Raw genomic sequence first — 25,924 nt, forward strand, 5'->3', positions numbered from 1 at the left:
CTCTGTTTTCCCGATTAAAAGGTTTTACACTGGAGCCGTTTATAACTTGCTGTTCAGTTTGAGCCAAGACTCCATGTTGAAGACCGTATTTGACGTATAATGGTCTACTTTTATAAATTGTGACTCGGATGGAGAGTTGTCTCATTGTCACATACATGTTCGACATCTATATATGGATCAAAAACGAAACGAGACGGGATAAAAAGGGATAAAAAAATCCACGTTTCTTTTTTAATATATATTTATAATGGGCTTAATATGAGTCAGAATAGAGTAAAATAGTGGGTCGCATTTGGGTATAAGCGTGACGCCGGATTGCCGATTTTTTGCAAGCGTGACAGGTGAAAGTCAAATGATTGTGTCGTGAAAAACGAGAAATGAAGTCTAGCGGGACACGGATAATTACAAAAAATGAGAACTGCATAGTATAAGCGGGATACGGGAATCTGACAAAACAATAAGCGGAATACGGGAATCTGACAAAACAGTAAGCGGGATCCGGGATCAGAACCCCCCAAAGAGACCCCAGAATAAAATATTTTTGTATATTCATCCTATTGTTGCAGTCATGCCTGCAATAACAAATGTATTCGATGCATGCATTTTTTTTTATATTTTTGGTCCCTTTTTCAATTTTGTGGGGTCCAAATTTATAGACAAAAGTCCTTTAATATAGATATTTGGGATTCGTTGACATGCTGAATCTAACCGTGTATCTAGTTTGGGGATTTTTTGTCTAGTTTCTGAAATAGCCCAAATAGAGTTCCAAAGGGTCTAAAATCAACAAAAATGAATTGTAGCATGCATTTCGTGTACAATAACCCAAATGAGTATGGTTTTACCTCTGCGGTAGTATCCATTCGCGGATCTAGAATTTTTCATTTTGAGAATCGCTTTTGTTACAAGTTTGAAAAGCTATATATTTGATGAAGAATGAATGAGGAGTTTATATTTCAATTTGAAAATACATGTATCATAAATCCTAAAGTCATCAACTAAGTTTTTTCATTTGTTGCAAGTGCATTTATCACACAATTCTACAATAAAAATTCCTCGCATCTTTGAAAATTCTACATTAATAATGACTGCACTAACAGTGATAATTCATCGCAATATATAGTTAAAATGGATCGCTTTCAATAATCGATATGCTATATTATGATGCTTTTATAACACTTATTTGAACTTTAATGCTATGTTTGTATATTATAAAGACATATCACAATGAAAATATGTTAAAACTTTCCTTCAAATCACTTAACTTGGTATTTTCAAAACGTAAACAAATACAGTTTTCCCATGATCCTTTATTCTACAATAGACATACCCGCATATAACAGTAAAAATGAACTAGCTGGATTCGCACTTTATATACACTGAAATAGTAACGATGTAATGGCAATAAAAAGTTGAAATATTTCCTGTTTTAATCTTGACTTCACAATGGCGGTTGCTTCTATACACTGTGACGTTGCGTCGTACTGTTAGTAACGTTAGAAGTCTGTATGCCGTCGTCGCTTATTCAGCTGAGCATAAATTTAGAAGGCTTTCAAGATGATGAAATTACTGTTGAAGACTATAATTGCTGCGGAGACTAAGCCTCCATCTCCGCCACCGGAGGAGCCTAGTCCCTCGCTTATCAGCATTTCGAAATCTGATGTTATAAAACCACAAAGTGAGTAATTTATTGAAATTGCCATTTAATGTTAGTAAATTGCCCTTAGTTGTTTCTGAATATGTAACGTTCTTTAAGAAAAATTGCTGATGGCAGATCTGTGATGCATTCTGTTCAATTTATTCGTGTGTTTGAATTTAGAGCTTTTAATGTTTTATAAACGTAAAAGATCGTATGGCATTTCTGTTTCGTCCTTTTTGTTGTTGTTGGATTGCTGTCCGGTTGAATATTATACCAACAATTCGTTTTAAATTTTATTGTTTGCAATTACAACTTTCAACAAAAATGTCTATATTGGTACTAATATATTTTTACTTTTACTATACCCGATACACAAAAACGTACTGTTTAATTAATTATCTCTAGTGAAAGGAGAATATTTGTTCTCATAATATACCCCAAGTCTTTAGAGACTACTTAACGCATTCAGCAAATTCAAATTTCGTCATCATCATCAAAAAGTTTTTGTAAGAGAGCCCTCCTCAGAAAAACTTAATGTGTGACTTTTTGAATTTTATGAAAGCTATAGAGTGCAATATAATTCATATTTGGATTGCTGAAGACTAATAAAACATTCATTGAAACATCAAGATTGTGTAATGTATGTTTACATATTATCGACTGTTTTATGTATACGAGTCCGTATTTTCATATCCATACCAGTCAGGAAGGAGCCTGTTGTTCTGTGGTTGAGATTTGTTGGTATGGTGTTTCTCGTTTCTCGTTTTTTTATATATAAATTAGACCATTCGTTTAACTTTTACTGATTGAATTGTTTTGCACTATTAATTTTGGGAACCTTCGTAGCTTGCTGTTCGGTGTGAGTCCACGCACATGCATGACACAAAAAGTTGAATGAGTAAACATTTTGTGGTTCAATTATTATTTTAATTTGTAACTTTGAAGTGCTAATAAAGGAGCGAAACACATTTTGTTTAGGCACTCGGAAGTTGTGCTGTAGCTTTAAATCTCTCCGGACTTTACGTCACAGGCAATCCATAGGTACATTTGAAGTATTAAACCAACTACAATTATAATCTTACTATTCATGTTTTATATTGCGATAAATTAACATTTTCTATTATTTTTTTCAGTAAACAGAACACCTATGGGGGTATATATAGTGAATCCTGGTGAAAAGCCACTGACTTCTTTAGGTATGATTTTATATAATATTGCTCAATTTCTGATTATTATTTTTTTTTAAAGTCAACCCTATAGTTTAAAAAGTAAATCAAGTTATATACAACAACAAACACCATAAAAATTGAACAAAACAAACTCTATAAAAAAAAAACAGTGATGAACGTCTGTTCTCGATCCTGAGTATAATCAGTTCCTTCTCCATTTGTGGTACCCACTGTGTTCATCTTTGGCTAATACAATTGCTTTTCAAAAGGCGCAGTTTTTTTATGTCACAATCGAGGAACAGAGTACGGGATTACAGCTGCGCACAAATCAGTAAAACTGCGACTTTTATATAATCTTATATTTCTGTCCCATTGTAAATAATAGAGTCCTATCTAGCTTTGACTTTCTCTATGTGCACAAATAGACATTATATTTTTAAGTAACTTGCACACTTCTTTTTGAACTAATGATCTCGACAGTTTAAATATAACATTTATGTATTAATTTTGGAGCAAAACTAAATGATCCAAATTAAAAAGGCAATTCGATACTTTTGTTTATATCTTGCCATTCACGCAAACAAAAGAAGACATATTTACCAAATCTTGATTAAAAACCTATCGAATTCACAAAAGAAAAGTATACATTTTTCATGGTGCATTTGTTTCCTTTATAAATGAGAAATGACCTAATTTTTACTTTGACGTTTCATTTTTTGGTATATTGTGGAATAACTAACGCATAAGGTAAGATATAACTATTTGTTTTCATTTCAATTCTTTAAAAGATCATTTTCGAAAAATTCTTTCTTTAGTAGAAGCAGTTTCCCAATCGAATGATTACTGTATGCCTTTTCTTGGGAATGATAAAAATATGATCACGGCCGATTTTTTATTTTGATCATTTATGCCAAATGTTTAAATATCAATATATCCGTTGTGTCAATTCCTGTTGTTGATGAAAAATAAATAAAAAAAGGATCTCAGTTTATTTTATTTTCATAAATTCTAAAGTTTGTCACAATCTTACAGTATGATACATATATAAGCCTTCTATCACCACGTCATATATATATAACTTGTTTCCCTAGCTCTGTTTCATTATTTTACGGAACCTATTCGCGTCTGTTAACCTTGCTACCTTTTGTCTTAATTTTTTGAAAATTTCGTTAATTATGAAAGGAACGTATAAAGTACTGTGCTACTGATATAATATGATAATGCTGATATAAAAAGAAGCAGTTTGTTTGTATATTTGATTTTACGTACATTCTTTTTATCTGCAGGAAATCCCGGTCCTGGACCAGCAAACTATAACCCTTGTCCTAATCTGACAAAGGAGGCTGCTCCACAGTATTCTATTGTTGGTAAACCCAAAAAGAAGGAACATGGTAAGATTCATTTTAATGAAAAGAAAATCTGGGTTTACGTCATTGAGACCACAACCCAACAACACAAAAACCGAAAGACATTTTAGAATAATTCACGTATTTTATTATCTATGGCTTTGCATTTTTTTTTTTAATAAAACAGCATAACTTGTTATTATTAAGTACGCCAAAAGTGTGTTTCGACTGCATTACATTTTATAAGTTGAGCTAGACTCAAATTTAAATGCCATATCTGATATATTAACCTTTTTATTAAAGCAAATGGCAGAATATTTTAGGTATCTGCGAAATGTGTGTACTATCCGACCTTGTATAGCTACTCGTTTGAAGGATGTGGAATTCATGGTTTACTTCTCTCCTCGTTTTCACTTACGACTTATGATCGTTAAAGCAGATTTAAATCCCGTTCATCTTTAGAAAGAAAAACACACCAAAACAGGCACGATTGATATTTTTCTCTCATTATGATCCGGACAACATCATTCTTGAGGATGATTTTGTTTATTATAGTTTTCTACAGCTCCTGGTGTTTTAATATTCTCCATTTGTAATTGAATGGCATTAAAATCAAATACTTTTGAAGCCGGAATATTAACTTTGTCACACTTATTGGCCTAAAAGGAATTATACTAAAAAATTTGTAGGGAGAGGTTTACCAGGTCCAGCTGATTACCGTACCTCTGGTGACTTAATTTGGAAGAAAAAATACGCTATCAAGGGGAGAGCAACCTGCTACTTTGACGAAGAAGGTACAGTAAAACCATAAATCTAATCAACGCTTACATATTATCAACCCAATTTCATATGATTAACCTAATTACATATAATTAATTTAATTACATATGATTAACCCAATTGCACATGCTTTACACATGTAAATTTATATATGATTAACCCAATTGCATATGCTTTACGCATGTATATGTACATATGATTAACATACCTGTATATATATGATTCATATATTTACATATGGTTAACATACCTGCATATGATCCATATATCTACATATGATTAACATACCTGTATACATATGATCCATCTATTTACATATGATTAACTTACCTGCATATGATCCATATATTTACATATGATTAACATACCTGCATATGACCCATATATTTACATATGAATCATTCACTTACAAATGCATAACAAAACTACATATGTTTTAATCATTTACATATTTTTTATACAGCTACATGTTTTAATCATTTACATATTTTGTACACATTTACATACTTTTTAACCTCTTTGGTAATGTTGGCTCATTTACATATATTTACACATTAACATTGGATCAAATGCACACTCTGACATTCTTTTACTTTTAAACCGTGATACCCTTTTATTTCAGAACATCATTTCAAGTTTACAATATATTAATCTTGGTAAATTTCTATTTGCATTTGAGCTCTACAATTCTCATTTCCAACACTTTTTTGCATTTCATATCATCGTCATAATCACAGCTTCTAAATATTGTACCGTCATTGGACCCGCCAAATATAACGTCAGAAACAAGCAATTTGGATTGGAAGGACTGAAATACAGTATGGCCCACAAACAACCCGGAGATATCATAACTGGACCACCAAACAATATTGTTCAACCAACTGATACACATGGTATGTTAGTCTGCGCTGTTCATGTTTTTTGGGGGGATCACAGTTAGATATATATTACGTAGAAATGAGTACCATAGCTTTGATAGTGTTCATATACCGACTACGATTCTGAAACTATTTTCTCAATTCGTGATTAAAGGGAACACAAAGGGAAATAATTTTCGCTTATAAATATAACAATGATACATGAGCAAATTTACTTGTAGCTGTTTCATAAGAGGTTTATACAACACTTTTCTTCTAGGGAGTACAAAATAAAATAATACTAGATTTAACAAGATATGTAAATCAAGATTTCCCGATATAAAAATACTTATTGATCTGTTCTTTCTTTGATGTCACCATCAGTTCGTGCCAATGACGCACACATTGATATGTTTTACTTTGCGTGATTTGCATTCACATGACAGCAATGCCCCCTCCCTCTTCAAAAAACATTTCAGGGGAACAAAATTTAATAAAAATATACCATTAAAACAGATTATCAATAGCATCAATAAAATAAAGGTTGGTAAAAAAAATGATAATAATCAAAATTTCAAATAAAAGTCCTTATTTGGAATCTTTTACATGTATTGCGGTGATTGTTGAATTATTTTTATTTTTAGTATAAGCAGTAATTTGTTTATGAAACATTAATATCATATTAAAAGGAATTACGTAAAAACATTGAAAATCGACAAGACGTTTTCTTATTCATTAAAATCGTTAACTGCCTTTGGAAATCAGGAGTCTGATATCATATCATTAGTTTCAAAATGTTCTGCACTTTTCTGTTTACACTTTGCTGGTCTGTTTCATGCACGCACTTTTCGGTGATGGTTTGAATCAATCTTTACTTCCAAAGGTTATGGTACACCTGGCCCAAATTACAGACCAAATTCCAGCTATTGGACGCGAGGACAAAAGAAATCTATGGGTGCTGCCCAAAAGAAAAACATCCGCGATGGTCCAGGTATCAAAACCTACTTCATACATTTCTCAAATAGAAATAAACTTTTTATTATTTATTTAATTGCACTGTTGATATCACAATACAATAGCTTCATGTTTCAAACATCGTCATTCTAACAATAATTGATTCAATTTTAATTTATAACTGTTTATGTTCAATATCAAAACAAACATTATAATGTAATGTGTATTGGTTAATTTAAAATTCAATCTTGATTTCACAAACACAGTAGTGTTTCGATTCTTTTTATTCCATGCTGTTTCGTCAGTGGAAACTCTTGTAACTAAGGTATACATCATGTTTGTTATCTCTATCATTTAAAACATTTTAAAGGACCGGCTGATTACAGCGTCTCTGCCACTTATAGTGGACCATCGTATTCGTTTGGCGTTAAACTACCTCCAGCTCCAAATATCCAACAAAGTAAGTTCCATTATAAGCCACTTTGTTATGATTTTACACATCGAAAGTTTCCAGTAATATACACGAGGATCTGTATATTTTCAAAAAGAAAATATCCATTTGTAACAGAATCACTAAAATGTCCATGCTTTCTTGTGTTCTTTAATGTTGAACTGTAAATTGTCTCTGATCATGTTAACACGAGGTTCATACATTTTTTACATGTCGGCACTTTTATGTAATCATCACTTTGTATACTATGTTTATTTGTCATTTGTTATTATTATATGATGGTTTTCTGTTATCAATATTTTTTTAATTCTTCTTTTTTTTCATTAAGCATGGTATTAACCTTTACTTATGTGTCTTATGTTTTAGTCGAACTTCTATCTTTTAAAGGAGGCATTGGTTATAGGAAGTAACTCTTTATAAATGCGTTTCTCATTACGTTTGTCACTAACAGTTCGTCATTCATGTGAAACAGAATTAAAACAGTTCAAACTGAGCAACATAGAAACTTAGACATTAGTTTAAAAATGATTGTCACAAACACATCATTGATTTTTAAGCAGTTATTTCCCTTTACATATGTCTACCTGCTATAAATGGAGTGTTGAAATTATGCAAAACCCTATTAAAGGTATAAATTGATAGTGGTGTATATTGTTCTGTTTTTCTATTTCATTAGTATAGTGTTGTTTATTGTTCAGTTTTTCTATTTCATTAGTTTATCAATTTTCTTTTTAAATTTCATTAATTGTTTATGTTCTACATTATGCCGGAACTAATACAGGTAACACTTTTGCCTGATATCTAACTTTCTATGGATTTTAACAGCTGTCAATAAATTTAGTCCTGGCCCTAACAGATATGATCTTGGAACTACAATAGGAACAGCCACATCAAAAAGCATTTCCGGTCGTTATATTGAATCCAAATGTGCAGGTAGATGACAACAACAGCAGACAATATCATTTATTAAAATGAAATCTGAAATTCCGCCTTTAAATTTTCAATATTCTGTCAAATGCAAACGCACTATCTTTATATTATATAACCTTGTTTTATTTTATTGTATTATGTTCCATTTTTCTTTTATTGCACAAACAAATTAATTTGTATTAAAACATGGAATGTTAAGGAGACGAATATTAGTAATTTTTACACACTTTCTTTCTTGTAATCGCTGTACACTTGTGTACCTTTCTTACTCTCACATCTCTTTGTTGAATTTTCAGCTATCGCCAAAGAAACACCAGCCCCATCAACATATTACCCGACAATCCCAGAGCGCTATCATAAACATACAACATTAGCTTATAAATGGTTTGAAGTTGAAGGTAAGAAGAACTATTATTCAGATATTAATTCTTTTATGTTATTTTTTATTTTAGTACGCAGATTGAGCATAGCCAGTGAACCTTTACCTGGAAAATACTTCATGAATTCCGTCATGGATTTTCGAACCACTACATCAAGGTCAGGGTCGGTGTTGGACCGCTACACCTCGTATTCCTCGATGCAGCCTAATCATGAGCTCTTGAGTCCAAGATTTTTTGCTGGTACACCTGCACCAAATCAATATAATTTGAAATCCTCGATTGGATTGCAGCCTGGAACATCCATGAAAGGAAATAGAAGACGCAACTTTGACAGAGCTAAGGCAGATTGCTCCTTTTTGCTACCAGAACTAATCGATGGATTTCCGTCACCAAACTCATACAATACAAACAAATCTACCATTGGTTTAGGCCCCGGTGTAAGTTTTAAGGGTAGGAGAGGTGGACCATTTCAGACAAATAAAGGTCAAATGTACATTCCGGCACAATACAACGAGAGAGATAAAATGTCTGAATCGTACGACACAACATCCTACGTTGGAAAATCTTCAGGTGTATCATTCAAAGGTAACCGACGGCGAAGAATTGTCATGGAAGCAAAAAATGCAAATGCTGGTTTTCTTTTGCCGAATCTGATAGAAGCCAGTCCGGGTCCAGGTAGTTACAATATTAAATCAACTATCGGAAGGGGTAATGGTGTATCATTCAAAGGACGCAAAACTGGACCATTTCAGTCCAACAAAGGAGCAACATATATCAACCCTGAAGTAAACGAAAAAGAAATGCGCCCTGGTCATTACACGCTTGTGTCAACTATAGGAAACTCACCCGGTGTCTCATTTAAAGGTAACAGGCAGAGAACATTTGAAAGTGCAAAGGCATCTAATGCTTTATTTCTTTTGCCTAATTCAGTGAATGACACTCCTGCACCTGGATTTTATTCTATGAAAAGTTCAATTGGCAGCGAGCAAAGTGTATCAATGAAAGGTAGGAAAAGTGGACCTTTTCAAAGTAATATTCCCATTGAAATGAACGACCGTGACAGTAATCCAGCACCGAATGCATATGACGTAAGCCCGCGACGTTCTTCACGAAATAGTAGCGTATCGATGAAAGGAGATAGGCGTCGGAATATCGACGACGGAAGAGAAACAAATTCTTTATTTTTAGTCGATAAAATGTCAAACGAGAATCCAGGACCAGGCTCCTATGATTCAAAATCTATTTTTTCCGATGAAAGTGGACCAAAAATGAAAGGAAGACGGCTGGGTCCATTTCAAACTACAACTGGTCCCATGCATATACGACCGGAAGTCGATAATAAAACTAAAAGGCCATCTCCGGCTTCTTATACCATTACTAAACCAACTGGGAGGGATGCACCGTCAGCATCTTTTAAAGGGAGCCGACCAAAATCATTGTTTGGTGGTAATATGACTGTTTTGTTATGTGATCTTGTTTGAGGTGTTGATTTGAGTGAAAGTCAGTCACATGCATGCAAATGGGAAAAACAATCATAGCCTTATCTAGTAATATTCAAGCACTTTATTAAGCTGCACGGTTTTACTCGTTATCTATATAAGCACTCTTTTGAGCATGAATATCAGCAGCACTAATTTGTTTTCAAAGATATTAAATTATATCAATTAAGTTAAGGACCGTTATTGAAAAGGTTTTTTTTTATATAGTTTTATACACATTATAGATGTACTTTTTGGAACCTGAATTATTGCGAAAGAAATCTACCGAGTTATATATTATTGAATAGATTTAATACAAATACACCTCAACTTCGACAAAAGAATCATATGGTTCGTCTACAAGTAAAACAACAAGACCTGTGGTGTATACAAAAAAATGACAAAATGTCAGCGAATGTGTATGATACACATTTAAATGCTCATCACAAAAATAAACAATTACATGATATGTTGGAATTTTTGTACCTTGCGAATTCCCTCTTTCACCAGTATTTGCCAACTTAAGTTAGCAAATAGCATAAAACAATTGAACATGATTTGTTGTTTCGTATTATCAATTGTATTTTTGAGAACTGGGGTTATTTAAGCGGTGCAAGTTATTGCTAGAAACAATTAAGATGCTTTCCACCTGGCAAGTCCAATTGCTTAGCTTAAGGTGTTAGACCTTGGTTCAGGGAGATAACTTTTTAAATCAGTAATGTGTTTGTAAAAGTCAAGTTTCATCAACTTATTTTAAGCATTTACCTGAAACAGATTGAAAATAATCTATGTATCATAGAAACTTAGAACGTATTTATGAAAATGGCTGACACAAACGTACTGATGATTTTAAGAGTTATTTCCCTTAACCTAGGTCTACAACTTTAACTAGTCGCAAAATCAGTTGTTGAATATTTTAGATACACTTATTCACTTATTACAGTTAATCACTTATTTCGCATGATCATACTTCATTTCTTTTTTTTTTCTTTATTGTTAACCAAACATATTTTACATGAGAAAGAGATTTTGTTTTCATTGGTCAGTTAAAATATGGTATCTAGTCAGCAGTACAGTTATATTGTGCTGAACTATACGAGTCCACATGCTATTTATTAACTTAGCAAAGCTGAAATATTTTAAAATCAAAAGCATTGAAGAGGTGATGACACCTTAACTAATAAAAATATCGTATGAAATTGACATAATTATACAAATTGTTCTAAAATACTGTGATGTCAAATTACAAACGACAGTTTTGTACAATATATTTTGGTGTGCTATGCATATTAACAGACTGTTTTGAACTTTATTTATCTTAAATTCATTTCATGACATTTGTTACAGAGCCAGTCCACCCTGGTCCAGGTGATTACACGTTGACCACAGCAAACATGAAAAAAGACCCTTCATATTCAGTAAGACAACACACACACCCATCATATCCAGAGTCTCTAAACTATGTGCCCAAAAGTAGGTGTATTTATTCAAATAGTATTACTTAAATTGTTTTAGAGTTTCCTCATATCTTTATTTCTTATTGTGTTTTTCTTCCATGTCTTTCTTCTTCTTCTTCTTCTTCTTCTTCTTCTTCTATTTTCGAGGATGATGACTCAGTGATGTAAGTAAAAGTATTCAAATACTGATAATCACCGAATGGTGCTTGATTTGCTTTCAATATGAGGTTCATGTCAAAATTTTACAACAATGGCCTGATAGTTAAATTTGACCTCACTCATTTTTGTGAATCCTATCGTGCAGCTACATATATGTATAACCTATGGACTTCATCTGATTATTTGATTTAAACAAAATATTTCAATACATTTAGTCTTGCTATATAAGATAATACAATATAAACAATAAGTAACAGAATCAAGCAACATTGTCTTCAAAGTAAAAAAGTAAAAAAAATATTATATTGAATATTTTAGCCGAACGATTCGACACGATTGCCCGTTTTATATATAGAAAATTAACAAAAGCACCTACAAAATTGACAATTACTCTTGTTGGAATAAAATAGTTATTCTTGAAGACAAAAATATAATCTTTGGACCAAGGCAAAGTTTTCCGATTCCCTCCTATACCCTAGCCCAAGACTTTGTTTTTCACCTCAGTCCCTTTTTATTTTCTATGATTTAAACAGGAAATATAAATACAAATACTAACAAATGATCAGTTATAAATTCTTCAAACTGCTATATACGGTATTTCAAATTATATCATGATGTGGAGCAGTAATGATATATTAGGACCTATTGCCCAGACAGCTTATTCTCTTAGTTTAACACTGGTTTTTTTTTCTCTTCTTTTAAACATTATCATTATGTTGATAAATGTACTAAGCCTATTTTCATAATCTACTTATCATATCAGATTTAATGAGATCTTTAAGAAGTGAATTATGAATAATATTATATTTGATATATGCTAATATTAATAATAGCTATAATGTTAAACGGAGCAGAAACTATAACTTTCCTTTGTCTTTGTGCTATTATGTTCCTTTGAGTCGTATGATTATTGACTTGACCAAGCTTTAGTGCTTCCGATTATTGCCTTTGTTCGAATATAGGACAGGAGTATCCAGAAAGCGATTTGGACGCAAGAGGATTCTCAGTGTTGTTTTTAATTGTTTAACCTTTATATTATATTTCTTTAATTTCCATGAGAAAATGTATACTGGTACGGCATTGTGTTTTAATGTTGGAATCTTTGTCAGATTCATGTGTGTTTTTATGAACTTAAGTCAGTAGTGTTGTGTCTGTGTATGTTATTTGTGTTTACAAAGTTTTGGTTGCTAGATCATAATTATTGTAACTTTACCCTACTATCTCAGTTTTACACCCTCTAAATGATCAATATCATGGTACTATTAACAATTACCATATATGTAAAGGTTGAGGTTGCCATTAAACCAGGTTTTATGCAACATTTTCTACGGACAATGTATGTACAAAGTGAGGAGTATATAAGTTGTTTTTCATTCTTTCCGTTGAATGTAGCTTACTAGTATTGTACTGTTTAAATCTAGTTAAACTAAACCATATGATATATGTTGAATATTTAGGTCAGTCAGAAGTACCAGGTCCTGGTAACTATCACATCTCACGAGATGTAATGGAAAACGAATCTCCAGCGTATTCAATGAGACAACAACTGAAAGCTGTTGAAAGTGAGTACTTTTCTAGATTATGAGGTTAATATCATTTTCAGATTGTTATCGTTTTAGAAATTTCTGGTTTCAAGTACCATCATCTGATAATTTCTTGGTTAGCCATTTGTTTATTTCCAAATACTACATACCAATGAATTCAAAAGGATGACTCCATTTAGTTTCAACTGGTAGACAGTGCAGTCTTCCAAGCAAAACATACGGTGTTGACCAATCAAATCTTGATTACGAATTAATTGCTAATAATTGAGTATTTTACACATTAATGCATCAAGTAAAAAATAATCAAAAGTTAGAAGAATAAAAATACACAGCTCAATAGTTCTTGTAAAGTGTTATCAGTGTCACTAAAGATGTTAGAACATTAAGTTAAATGGATTTCGGGTAATGTTATTGTTTGAAATTCGAGATTAAAAAAAACCGTCACATGCATGGTTGAAACAACAGTAGTAAATATATGTTCAAAAAGAAAATACAACTCAAAGTGAGAAACAAAAACAAAACAGTATCGATTTAAGATAGTTTTAATGGTTAGAAACGTTCATTGCGAAAGTTTAAACATAACATGTAAACATTGAAGTTCTACAAAAAAGGCAATCAAAAGCAACATAGAGTGCTGAAAAACATTTATTTTTATTTGTCATGGAAATATGGAATATAGTTATTTAAAGATAATGATAAAAAATCTTCGATATTCAACTTCTATAAGGTTAAGGATTTGATTATGTAACTTAGTCAACAAATACATGGTACATTGACTCAACCTCTATGATGTATATGAACAGAAGATAACAACTACATGTAAACATGTATATGCTTGAAATAACCAAAGAGGTGATAAAAATCCAAAACATCAAAAGGACATATAAAATTTCAGACACGTATAACGCATACAATTTCAAAGTACCTTACCAAAAAAAATGGATACGAGATTCTATATGTTTTTGTTTTTTTTAAACTTTCATCTAAATCTGATAATTTTAACAGTTCTTTAAACACTCAATTTATTTGAAGCTCATTTAACAGTGTTCTTATATGTTTTGATTTTGAATTTATATTTTTACAGTTGAAGGATAGAGCCATATCGGTATCCACTTAACCATCGATGCTAACTTGCATTCTATGATTAATATGGAAGTTCTTTATTATTCTCGTTTTAACTTGAATAATTTTTTTGACGGACTTACTGTTGTAGCTACATTGGAATTAATGCATGGATATTTTCTCCAATACTTAATTTCATCTGTATAGCATGGAAAGAGATAGAGGTGCATCAATGACATTTACAGGATCTAGACTCGTTAAACAGTTGTTATATGAAAACTATAGGAATTCCTTGTGTGTTTTTGTTGGATTATTTATCATTGATATTCAAAACATTTACTGTTTGGCTATTTCACTTTGTTAAAACAAAAAAAAATCATGTTTGTAACCTTTTTATAGTGTCATGTGTTCTATGACTGTTTTATGTTTCCTTAACTAGTCGAAGAACGTTATAAAAATCATAAATATAATAGGACGAATAAAAAATAACAGTCATTATTAAAATGCTAGTAATTTTATGAACGAGACTCTTATCAAAACGAAAGGTAAACACGGGTGTTCAGAAAGGGTATTTGTTCAGACCCTTGTAAGCGTCATATCATTTTCAATGAATAACGGTCAGACACCCAACCAAACTAAGAAATTGTCATATCAACTTGGAATTGTATACTTCATATTCAGGTGCTGCTGGAATGTTGTTCTATCAGGAAACCACTTTACGTAGCATTCATTTTATCAATAAAGCAACTTAATTCCATATTAAAGAGCTGACTGTCCCTCTGGTATCTTTTGCCCTTCTTTTGTGATGTAGAAGATATATTTACATCACTGTTATAGCATGTTACAGATTTACTATTAGATTGTGTTAACATGATGTTTTATACAATAGTTGTAAATAAAAATTATAAGTTTGCATTCAGAAATAATTACTATAGAGACGTTTGAGACCACATCACTGCTTTCGTCAAGAAACTAAGGTTCCAACTTCCTCAGGCAAAGTTGACCTTAGATGAATTTGACTATCTGTATGTCATTTGTCTGTGGTTGTCATAATTTATATGCTCTTTTAATTTTAGTCTTATACAACCTTTACGTTCATATGTTTGTATTTCAGTGTTCCGAACAAAGATTTCTCATTTTCATGATATGATTTGTGCTAGAAGTAAAGTTCATTTTAATATTCTACATTTCAAAACAGTTATTCAATGTGAACGTAAAATGTTCTGAATGTCTGAATATATTAGATTTTGTAAATCAATTCATTTTGCATGTCAAACACTGATGATCCTTCCTCACCCGTATAAAAAAAGGTTTTGTATAAAAACACTTTCATTTTAACTGAACGACCATTATTTTCTAAATAATTTATTTGATTTACAGCTTGATTTTTAGTCTTTAAACTAATTCATCATAGAAATTATGATTCTTTATTTTTGCGCCATGCATACGATAGTAGAGGTGCATTATATTTTCTGGTTTTGCGTCTGTCCCTCCATTAAAGTCACAAATCAGCTTAAAGTTGTTGGTAAAGGTAGTTTACCATCAAGGTATTGTTGCATATATATGTAGCATAGTACAAATCTTTAGTATAATTTGAACTTTTTAAACTGCATTATCAATAGCGACTTGGACATACGTAAGTGGATGCGGGCCGAGGTGTCTTAAAGACATAATATTTGTGTTTTTTAATAACTCAATAGTGAAAAATTACATTCTTTATGCCATTTTTTTTTTATTGTAGATTCATCCAAGATTGCAATGTAAAAATCATTTTTCTAATACATTGTCTATCAATGATTCGAGATAATGTAATAGTCTTCAAAAATTTCAAAGTGAAAACTTCTTTTAATAATCCTAATTTTGTAAAGTGGCATTCTTAAGTAAATTAAGACAATTTTATTTTTGAACACAAACTTCGTTCGGCTGCACCCATTGTGTCATTTAAAACATAATGTTATCCGTACTACACCCTTCCTTTATCATGTTAATGTTTGCAAGCAATGCAATAAGATATTATTACCATACTCATAGTTTGTAATAGCACACTTGGGTAATGTAAATAAGCTCCCAATAATAAACCAAATAAGCGAATTCTTTTTCTTGATCTTTTCGAAGAAAATTTGCTTTAAAGTGAGATGCATCTTTGGTCATATAAATCCAATTCGTGTAACAATTTATTGTCGTTTGTGACAAAACTAGAAAAAATAATTCTATAATGGTTTTCACATTCCATAGATTCCAGGATTACGCACTGTTAAAACCTCCAGTATTCCTGTTTTATTATTGTCCTCATATTTGTAATTTGTACAGAAAAAGGAGGACAATGATAGCAGACAACCTGATATGGACCATTTTTATATTGACCAATGATTATCTGTTGAAACAGTATTTTGCTTGGGAAAAGTTTTCTGGAACTTTATTTCTTTACGTTTTGTAGACGATGTACCGGCTCCAAATAAATATGAATATGAAAAGAAAAGAATCGAGCGAGGATCAAAGTTTTCAATGGGCAAAAGATTTAACATGCCAAACAGTGAGTGTTCTTGTCGATTACTAGACGGGTTGACATGATATTTGCAATGCTGAACGTCCAGTTTAATAGTGTGATATCAACTTTTAATCCTATGTTTATGTCTCTCTGACCCTGGTGACTTTTTTCATCTTATTTGAGGGTCTGGAATGGAATCATTTATTTCTTTAATCGTCAGATTTTAAAGCCATTTTTCTGTATTCTGTATCTATGAAGTCCATTATCTTCTATTCTCTATGTCTTAATACCGTATTATTCTCAAACTTGAGATTTTTCTGGTCTATTTTACTCTACTGGTAAATTATTTGTTTATCCCCTTATTCGGCACTGCTTTTTTTCTATGCTTTTTTCTGGAAATCCCCTCCAGACTCTGTAATCTAGATCGACTTTTTCTTTGCATGATTGTTTTTATATTTTCATTACTTTCTTTTTGCAAAAGTCCATTCTTGTTTTCTTGTTTCCAATCTTTTTTTAACTATTGTCATGTTCTCTCTATGAGTAAATGTTTCATTACATTTGTTTTCACTGCTTTTCTTTAAACTTTAAAGTCTATCATCATTTTAGTTTTCATTATTTTGTAATAATGTTCTGCATTCCTGGCTTCCTTGTTTATTTTTTTCAAAACCATGTTTTTGACCAGGCATGAAGGACAGCCCAGGCCCTGGAACATATTCGCCAAAACAACTTAAATGTTCGCCAAAGTTTTCCATGAAAGGAAGAACGCCTATCATCAGCAAAAGTGAGTAATTACTTAAGAACCTTCCATATTTAGTTAATTCGATGAAATAAATACCATTATCGCCAATATTAGACTACCTACAAATATTATAAAGAAATCTATCAAAAAAATACGAAATGCAAATGTGCATTAATGGTTTCATATAGGTTGTTTTCCTATCTTGTGGGTAAAGGTGAAATATACGAATTAACCAGATATACTGAGAGTTAGTATTTTGAGCCATTATATGTTGATCAAAATAGACAGATATATGTGCAATACCAAAGTAGAAAAAAACATCTACACTTTATAAAGTTCCAGGCGTTGCATTATGTTTATCTAGCAGAAAAGATTAAAAACCGTTGGCGCATTCTTAAAAACGTGCATATCTTTAGAAAACAGATACGTGAAATGCCAAGTAATATAAAAAAAAAATGATTTTAGCCTCAAATTTTGACTCATTTCTACCTTTGTCACTTGTTTTCATTGTGTTTTGTTTTAAGAAATTTAATGCATGGCAGATGATGCGGTCTTAGTACGTCTTTCGATTTACAGAAAGGCTTTTTATTTACAGAGCATTTAAGTACCTTTGAGTTGTCTAATTCTAAATTCTAGCATAGCTACATTCCCTGCATCGGTAATGATCCTGTTTTTTTTCATTTTTCTGCTTTCGGCAATGCATGTTCTAAAAATTTGAATTCACTCTATGCAGATTTAATTTACATCAGTGGATTAGTGTTTGTTATTTCCCATTTGCATTGTATATTTTATCTGTTAGTCTATATATTTTTTTTTAGATGTTTAGTATATTTATTTTTTTCCTTTTCTATTCAAATATTCAAATTTGAAATTCTATATTTCCAGGCGGGAACACTCCATCACCCAATTCATATAGCATCCCTCCCGAGATTAAAGTGGACGACAAAAAAGCTGGGGTTACCATAAAGAGTAGAGCTAGCCCTTATGTGTATTCAGGATTTCGCACAACAAAACTTGCCGAAGGATGCTGCAACATTGCAGTACCATTAAAGGCATAATTGATATTAACACTATTACTCAAGGTCACTTACACAACCATATGTTTATACGTGCATTATAAGAGAAAATAAAGGAAGTGGAGTATAATTTAAACATATATCCGAGCTCTTTTAAATGTGTTTATACCATTTCACTAATTTTAACATGTGTTACAGATGACGTTAAATATATACCTCAGATTGTGTATATAATTATAATGGGAAACGATTTAGAAATCGAACGTGTTAAAACGCAGTGAAAACATTTTGTAGATCTATTAAATGAAATTTTAATGCAGCTTTATTTGTTTGTTTTATTTATGCTTAACTTTCGATTAATCTTCATACATATGTTGTGGTATGAGTTCCAATGATGCAACTTTCAATCCAAGTCACGATGTGTAAATAGGTCAAAGTACGACTTTTAACATGGACACCGAACAGCAAGTTATAAGGGCTCCAAAAATTACTTGCGTTAAACCATTCAAACACAAATACAAAAACGGTCTAGTCGATATATTAAATGAGAAATGTGAAACACTTATGAATCACACCACCAAACGGCAACCACTGAACAATAGGTTTCTGGCTTAGGACAGGTGTAAAAGTATGCAGCGGCTTTGAAAGTTTTTACGGGCGACAAAATTCACCCTACCCGGCAACAATAGTGTAACAGAACAACAGAGAAAGACGCACTTTGAAATATCAACTGAATTGTCTGAACTCAATCAAAAAACATATAAACAAAAACAAGTAAACACACATTTTTTTTAGATGCTTATTGTTTATAAAAATATGAAGTTGCATTTTTCTTTATATTGAACCTCAATCTAGATCAAGTTCTTCCTTTCAATAGTTACAGATTAGTGGTTTATATTACCTCACTGATGACTTTTATGTAGACGAAACGCGCGTCTGGCGTACTAAATTACAATCCTGGTACTTTTGATAACTATTTTCACCACTGGGTCGATGTCACTGCTGGTGGACGTTTCGTCCCTGAGGGTATCACCAGCCCAGTAGTCAGGACTTCGGTGTTGACATGAATATCAATTATGTGGTCATTTTTATTAATTTCCTGTTAACAAAACTTTGATTTTTTCGAAAAACTACGGATTTTCATGTCCCAGGAATAGATGATTAGCTTAGTCGTATTTGGCACAACATTTTAGAACTTTGGATCCTCAATGCTCTTCAACTTTGTACTTGTTTGGCTGTATAACTATTTTGATATGAGCGTCACTGATGAGTCTTATGTAGACGAAACGCGCGCCTGGCGTACTAAATTATAATCATGGTACTTTTGATAACTATTTACCTATGTGTTGTCTATCTTAAACACCTTACAATTGCTACGTACGTCATGCTATTGTATTATTCCACAAAATATTTAACTGCTCTAGAAAAATTTCGTCGACATAATACTTGGTTAGAAAATATTGTAAGGGTTCCGCGGAACCCAGTGTCTCGCCTACTTTTGCTGTAAATCGCAGGCTCAACAAAAATGAGCAAAAATATCAATAAAAATATTCCTCTTGATACTATCTTATGACTGTAAGAAGCTTCTGTTTAAGTTTGGTAAAAATTTAGGATAGTCAATGAATCTAATAAATGTTTTGAAAACTTTAACTGCAGACTGCATGTTATGTTAACTGGAAGAAAATCTAAGTCCATTTAAAAGTAAAATACAGAAAAAATGGAGTTATCTTTTTACCAAAATTGTTTCTGGATACTATCTTATAATCATAAATAAGCTTCTGTCCAAGTTTGGAACAAACCCAGGATAGTTTAAGAAAGTTATTAAAATTTTAAAAACTTTAACCACAGAGTGAATGTAATGTTTCCCGCAGAAAAACAAAGTCCATTTAAAAGTAAAATACGGAAAAAATGGATTTATTATTTTACAAAATTTACTTCTGGATACTATCTTATGATCATAAACAAGCTTCTGTCCAAGTTTGGTACAAACCACGGATAGTTTAAGAAAGTTATAAGAACTTTAAAAACTTTAACTACAGAGTGAATACAATGTTTCCAAGCAGAAAAAACTAAGTCCATTTATAAGTAAAATAAGGAAAAAATGGAATTTTATTTTTACAAAATTTACTTCTGGATGATCTTATGATCATAAACAAGCTTCTGTCCAAGTTTGGTAGAAATCCTGTATAGTTTAAGTAAGTTATTTAAATTTCAAAAACTTTAACCACAGAGTGAATATTTGTGAACGCCGCCACCGCCGACGACGGAATGTAGGATCGCTTAGTCTCGCTTTTTCGACTAAAGTCGAAGGCTCGACAAAAACCAATTTATTTCTAACATTTAAAAGTTTTGAAAACAGTTTAATAATACGGAGATATCAATGATAATTCATGTGAACAAATTCGTGATGACTATAAGCCTGGTTATACCCTCTGAACGAAAACCTCCACTAACAGAAGCCTCGACCCAGTGGTTGTATAAAAATTCATCAAAGATGACAGGCTTATAACTTTGATTTGTAAAATTTATAAATATGTATATGTCAACGAAAGTGCGTGAGAAAAATAGAAGTGATGACTACTGGGGTGGTGATACTCTCTGGGATAAAACCTGAAAATTATTATTTTATCGATGCCACTGCGTGTGGACAATTCGTCCCCGATGGTATCACCAGCCCAGTAGTCAACACTTCGGTGTTGACATGAATATCAATTATACGGTCATTTTAATAAATTTCCTGTTAACAAAACTTTGTAAATTACTTTTCAAATTTTTTCGAAAAACTAAGGATTTTCTTATCCAAGGAAAAGATTACCTTGTCCGTATTTGGCACAACTTTTTGGAATTTTGCTCTTTAAATTTGTACTTTTTTGGCTCTTAAAATATTTTGATATCAGCGTCACTGACGAGTCTTGTGGTGAAGATGAAACGCGCATGCATCTGGCGTACAAAACTGTAATCCTGGTACCTTTGATAACTATTTTTAAAGATGACCATATAATTGATATTCATGTCAACACCGAAGTGCTAAATACTGGGCTTGTGAAACGTCCAACATTAGTTATCAAAAAGATTATTTTTTCTTCATATTTCTTCATTTTGACAATCATCAAAAAGGGTTCAGTTCGTTCTGAGAAACAGCTCTAAAAGAACAATAAAAAAGACGTCCTTTGATGACATCAGCTAATATAGCTTCTTGGATCGTTTGATGGAGGTTGAACATTATCATATGCTTACTAATGTTTCATACTGTATAAAGGGAAATAACTCAAATGATTTTAATTTCAAATATCGTTGTTATTACTATTTAAATAAGCTATAAATTACCGCTTGTACAATTGCATAGTTGATTTTAAAAATAAATTCGTATTGGCAATTTGGGACGTATTCGATTTTGTCTATGATTGCTTTTTGTTTCTCTTTGACTTTCCAAACAAAGGTCATGTGCGTTACATATCATAGTACAGGTTAGAAAGTGTTTTGTGCTGAATTAAATTTATAGCTTATTTTGATGTTTGAACTTAAATATATCCATCTTTTCATTCGTAGAATTGTTAGGAGAAAACGGTAATGATTTTCTAAAAACTTGCAATCAGTTGGGCAGTACAATTGGAGAAAAACACGAGCCGGATTCTGGTGCTTCTAAGAAATTTCGTATATCTTTTTCATGCACGTTCGCCTGTAAGTTCATGTGTCTCAAGAGTTTTGTTAAATCTATGTACTTGAAGCATTTTGACAACATGATATACCATAATAGTTTTCTTTGTTAGGATAAAAGTATTGCCAATATTTTCTTATTCTTATATCAAAGGCATATGTGAAAAGAAAATTCAAAACGGAAAGTCCGTAATCAAATGGCAAATCAAAACGTCAAACACATAAAACGAATGGACAACAACTGTTATATCTCTGATTTGGTACAGGCATGTTTCTAGTGTTTAAGATGATGGCTTAAACCTGGTTTGATAGCTAGCTTAACCTCCAACTTGTATGACAATCAAATACAATTCAATTATATTGACAACAATGTACAAAGAATGAAAAAAAGAATGTTTACAAGGTAAAAATAATTAAATCGCCAAGCTTGCGAGACAACCTATTTTAATGACGTCCATCTCTATCAATCTAAAAAAATGATCCACACACGAAGCTGACTAGTTTCTTAAGTGGCAGGTTTACTTCTGAATTAGTGGATTTATATGCCAAAACTCCAAAAAGAATAATTGAGTGCCACGACTTCAAACACACAGGTAATTCAGGGTACTACTTAAGAATTTGGCAAGATGTCCTGAACATTTGTCCTTGAAAATCGCCCTCTTATTATTGCAAAAATGAGACAATTAGTTAGGGAACGATTTGGAATACATTGGAAGACCGTCTGTTTGTTGAAATACAAATCTACTAACACGACATATATGTTACCGGTATTAAAATCTCGCAAATTCATTTTGAATATACAAACCAAAAAAACCCAACATTTTCGACAGGATAACGGTTTCCTGCTATGTATGCATTCACCTATATACGAAATAAAGCCAATAGTAGTATACCGCTGTTCGAAAGTCAAAAATCGATTGAGACAAAAACAAATCCAGATTACAAATTAAAACCGAGGGAGACACATCAACTATCAGAGGAAAACAACGAAACAACAGAAACACTAAAGTGAACAAAAAAAAAACGACAATGCAAAACACACAGAAATGAACAATAAGATAACAATTTTCATTTTCCTAATTTGGTATTCGGATCCATACTAAGTCCGAATGCAAGATTCAGAACCTAGAAAGTTACAGTTCAGAGGACTATTTGATATTAATTAAGATCAACATGTCTGTCTGTCGTGAGTTGAGAAACAAATTCGTGATGGTGACCATAACACTTCTGTTATGTCTTTGTCCGCAGTTCTATTGGAAAAATGTTAGAGCTTATTTTACTATACCGGATATTCAATAGTGTCCGATTCCATTGATAATTTACATGACAAAGAATTGCTGATTACAAGGAAGCTTTGAACTAAAGGTTCATAATTGTCAAGTTGAGGTCATACATTCGACAAAAAAACAACAGAACATCATCATGAATTGGTAGACCTTAACCGAATATTTGTCACAGACGACCACGGGTATATTCCAATTGTCATAACCACGATCACGTCTTCTTTACCTTGATTTTGACATAACGGAAAGAGAAATATCTCTGAACTTTTATTCATTTCAAATGTGGAGCAGGATACCTACCCTTGTTGGGTATCTGAGATTACCACGGGATTCGTGTTGCCCAATATTTTTTTATGTAGTTGATTGTAGACTGTTTTCTTTTTCGTTGTTTTTCTTTTTCTTTTTGTCTTGATTTTGTCGGTCCCTCTTCGATCTCTAATTTTTTAATGTTTCTTTGGTATCTTCCATTTTTTTTTACTATGCTGAGATTTGGAAAAGGAAAAAAAAAGGCTCAAAAAGTTGTCATAGAACTTATTTTGTAGTCGTCCATCTGTGCCAACTTCAAGACGAATATCCAGATTTGAAACAGACCTATAGTTTCATTGATGTTACAGTAATGCTAGAACATATGAAATACAAGCGCTTGTTGGAATGAGGGTTACTTCTTCAAACAAAGTTGGCCTTAGGCGCGGATGTGGCTATACTTTCAAGATCCCTTTAATTCATGTAGATCCTAACGTTTCTATGTAAATAATCCATCATTATCTACATAAGAAAATACCTGAACCAAGCCAAGATTATGTCTATAGTTTTCTATTTGTTTCATGTGTTTAAGCTTTTAATTTTACCATTTGATTAATAATTTTCCTTTTTAATTTTTCCTTTGAGTTCCAGTATCGTTGCTATTTGACCTTTTTCCTACGTCTCTGGCTTTTATTTTTTTGGCTTCGAACGTTGCGGGCGGTGATGGTAATCCAGAAAAGCTCTTCACATGCAGGACATTATAAAGTGTTTATATCAATTATTTAACGGCAGTATATACGTTCTGCATTTGAAAGTGAAGAACATATATTTTCTCTTCATCTTTGAGATCGTTATTATGAACCTTTGTTTCATAAAAATTAACAAAAATTCTTTAAGAATGGGTGCACATTTAGTTCCCGTCGGAATGCCGCCTATGTGTTATATTAACATCTAAAAACTTCAAATAGTTGTCTATAGAGTGTTATATTGACTGTTCCACCATTTTCTACATTAAGAAATAACTTTACCAAATCAGGAATATGACAGTTGATTCCCATTTGTTTGAGCTTTTGGTGTTACCAATTAATAAGGGATTTTCGTTCTGAATTGTCCTTAGAGTTAGGGAGAAAAAAAACAGTTTTTAAACTGTTTTAATAGATAACTAAAAAAGGAAAAATTGATCGAATATCTTCTTGTATATTTTTTGTTACAATCAGTATGGTGCTTCACAGTTGAGACTTTTCCATCAGTAATATTTACAAATGTATAATATGTAAGTAATATTTTTCTATTTTTATTTTTATTTTATTTTTGGTAGAAGTTATACATTTGTAAATATTAAAATTGAAAACTATTATGAAATTAAAAAATATATTTCTAATCATTAATATGACCAGTCATGCGCCAGAAAGTAATCATCAACCAGTCAGTGATGTTTTTTCTGTCAGATGTAATCGATCTTTCTTTTGAGCACTAGGAATTTTAGTTTATAGTTTGAAAAGATTTAGTGGCCTCTTTTTCTGTAAAAGGCATATTTTAAAAATTTTAAAAAAGGATGTGCCTGAGAACACCTCTCTTGTACATTCAGTTCATTCATCGTCGTATTTACCCCCCCCCCTTTTTTTCTCAGCTTTCAAATGCACGAGACTGCTTCATGATTCAAACATCATATACACAGCTTACTGACAGACGACTCTCCGCTTTAACAAGGGTTTAAGACTGGACATATATGCATACACCAAGTCATCACTTAGAAGTAAGAAAAGAAGAATTCAAAAGTAAAATTACTATTGTTGCTGTAAATGACAGGTCTTCTGTTATCAGGCCAAAACAATGATTTGCAGCCAGTCGTGACATACAAAACAGATAAGATATCTTTGCCGGCGGCAAATTCGGATTCATTTTATGGAAACTTATCTATTTATTATTGTATTTACGAGAAAATTGGCCTTCCTTTGTAATGAGAAAAGCCGAGAAGGAAATCTTGACAATCACAATATGCACACACCTCAGGGTGGATCCAGGCTTATTTGAAAAGGGGTTCCGAACCAGGAGAAAAAGGGGAGGGGGACCCCCAGGTGTTCCAAATTATTCATTGTTCCCATTCAAATACATTGGTCGTATAAGAGGGGTTCCACTTCCCGAATCCGCCCCTTTTCCCCCATCCACGGGACTGCCTTGAGATTTATGTTAATACAATTATGGTAGAAGTAGAAGAAGGAAATGAGCATGGAGAATGCATAAGGAATATCACAGTGATGTATACGGTATAACAACGGGAAAGTTCAAACATTA

General features: G+C 32.1%; 1 protein-coding gene across 1 annotated transcript; it reads left to right on the forward strand.

The window, feature by feature from the left end:
* Window positions 1–1,470: 1,470 nt before the first annotated feature.
* Window positions 1,471–18,714, forward strand: LOC134721344 (DNA-directed RNA polymerase II subunit RPB1-like). Its single transcript, XM_063584287.1, has 14 exons — window positions 1,471–1,675; window positions 2,770–2,832; window positions 4,092–4,196; window positions 4,841–4,945; window positions 5,669–5,824; window positions 6,672–6,779; window positions 7,113–7,202; window positions 8,019–8,126; window positions 8,420–8,521; window positions 11,329–11,454; window positions 13,055–13,159; window positions 16,641–16,736; window positions 17,374–17,472; window positions 18,316–18,714. The coding sequence occupies exons 1-14, from the start codon at window positions 1,555–1,557 to the stop codon at window positions 18,486–18,488; spliced, it is 1,557 nt and encodes a 518-aa protein (XP_063440357.1). The 5' UTR covers window positions 1,471–1,554; the 3' UTR covers window positions 18,489–18,714.
* The last annotated feature ends 7,210 nt before the right edge of the window (window positions 18,715–25,924 follow it).

The sequence above is a fragment of the Mytilus trossulus genome, chromosome 1 (genome assembly GCF_036588685.1).
Source record: "Mytilus trossulus isolate FHL-02 chromosome 1, PNRI_Mtr1.1.1.hap1, whole genome shotgun sequence".
NCBI lineage: Eukaryota > Metazoa > Mollusca > Bivalvia > Mytilida > Mytilidae > Mytilus > Mytilus trossulus.

Excerpts from the sequence above, each read along its gene's own strand:
- LOC134721344 (XM_063584287.1), top strand. The coding sequence starts at position 1,555 with ATGATGAAATTACTGTTGAAGACTATAATTGCTGCGGAGACTAAGCCT. Across the intron at positions 7,203-8,018 it reads AGCTCCAAATATCCAACAAA|CTGTCAATAAATTTAGTCCT; the intron begins GTAAGTTCCATT and ends GGATTTTAACAG. Across the intron at positions 13,160-16,640 it reads ACAACTGAAAGCTGTTGAAA|ACGATGTACCGGCTCCAAAT; the intron begins GTGAGTACTTTT and ends TACGTTTTGTAG.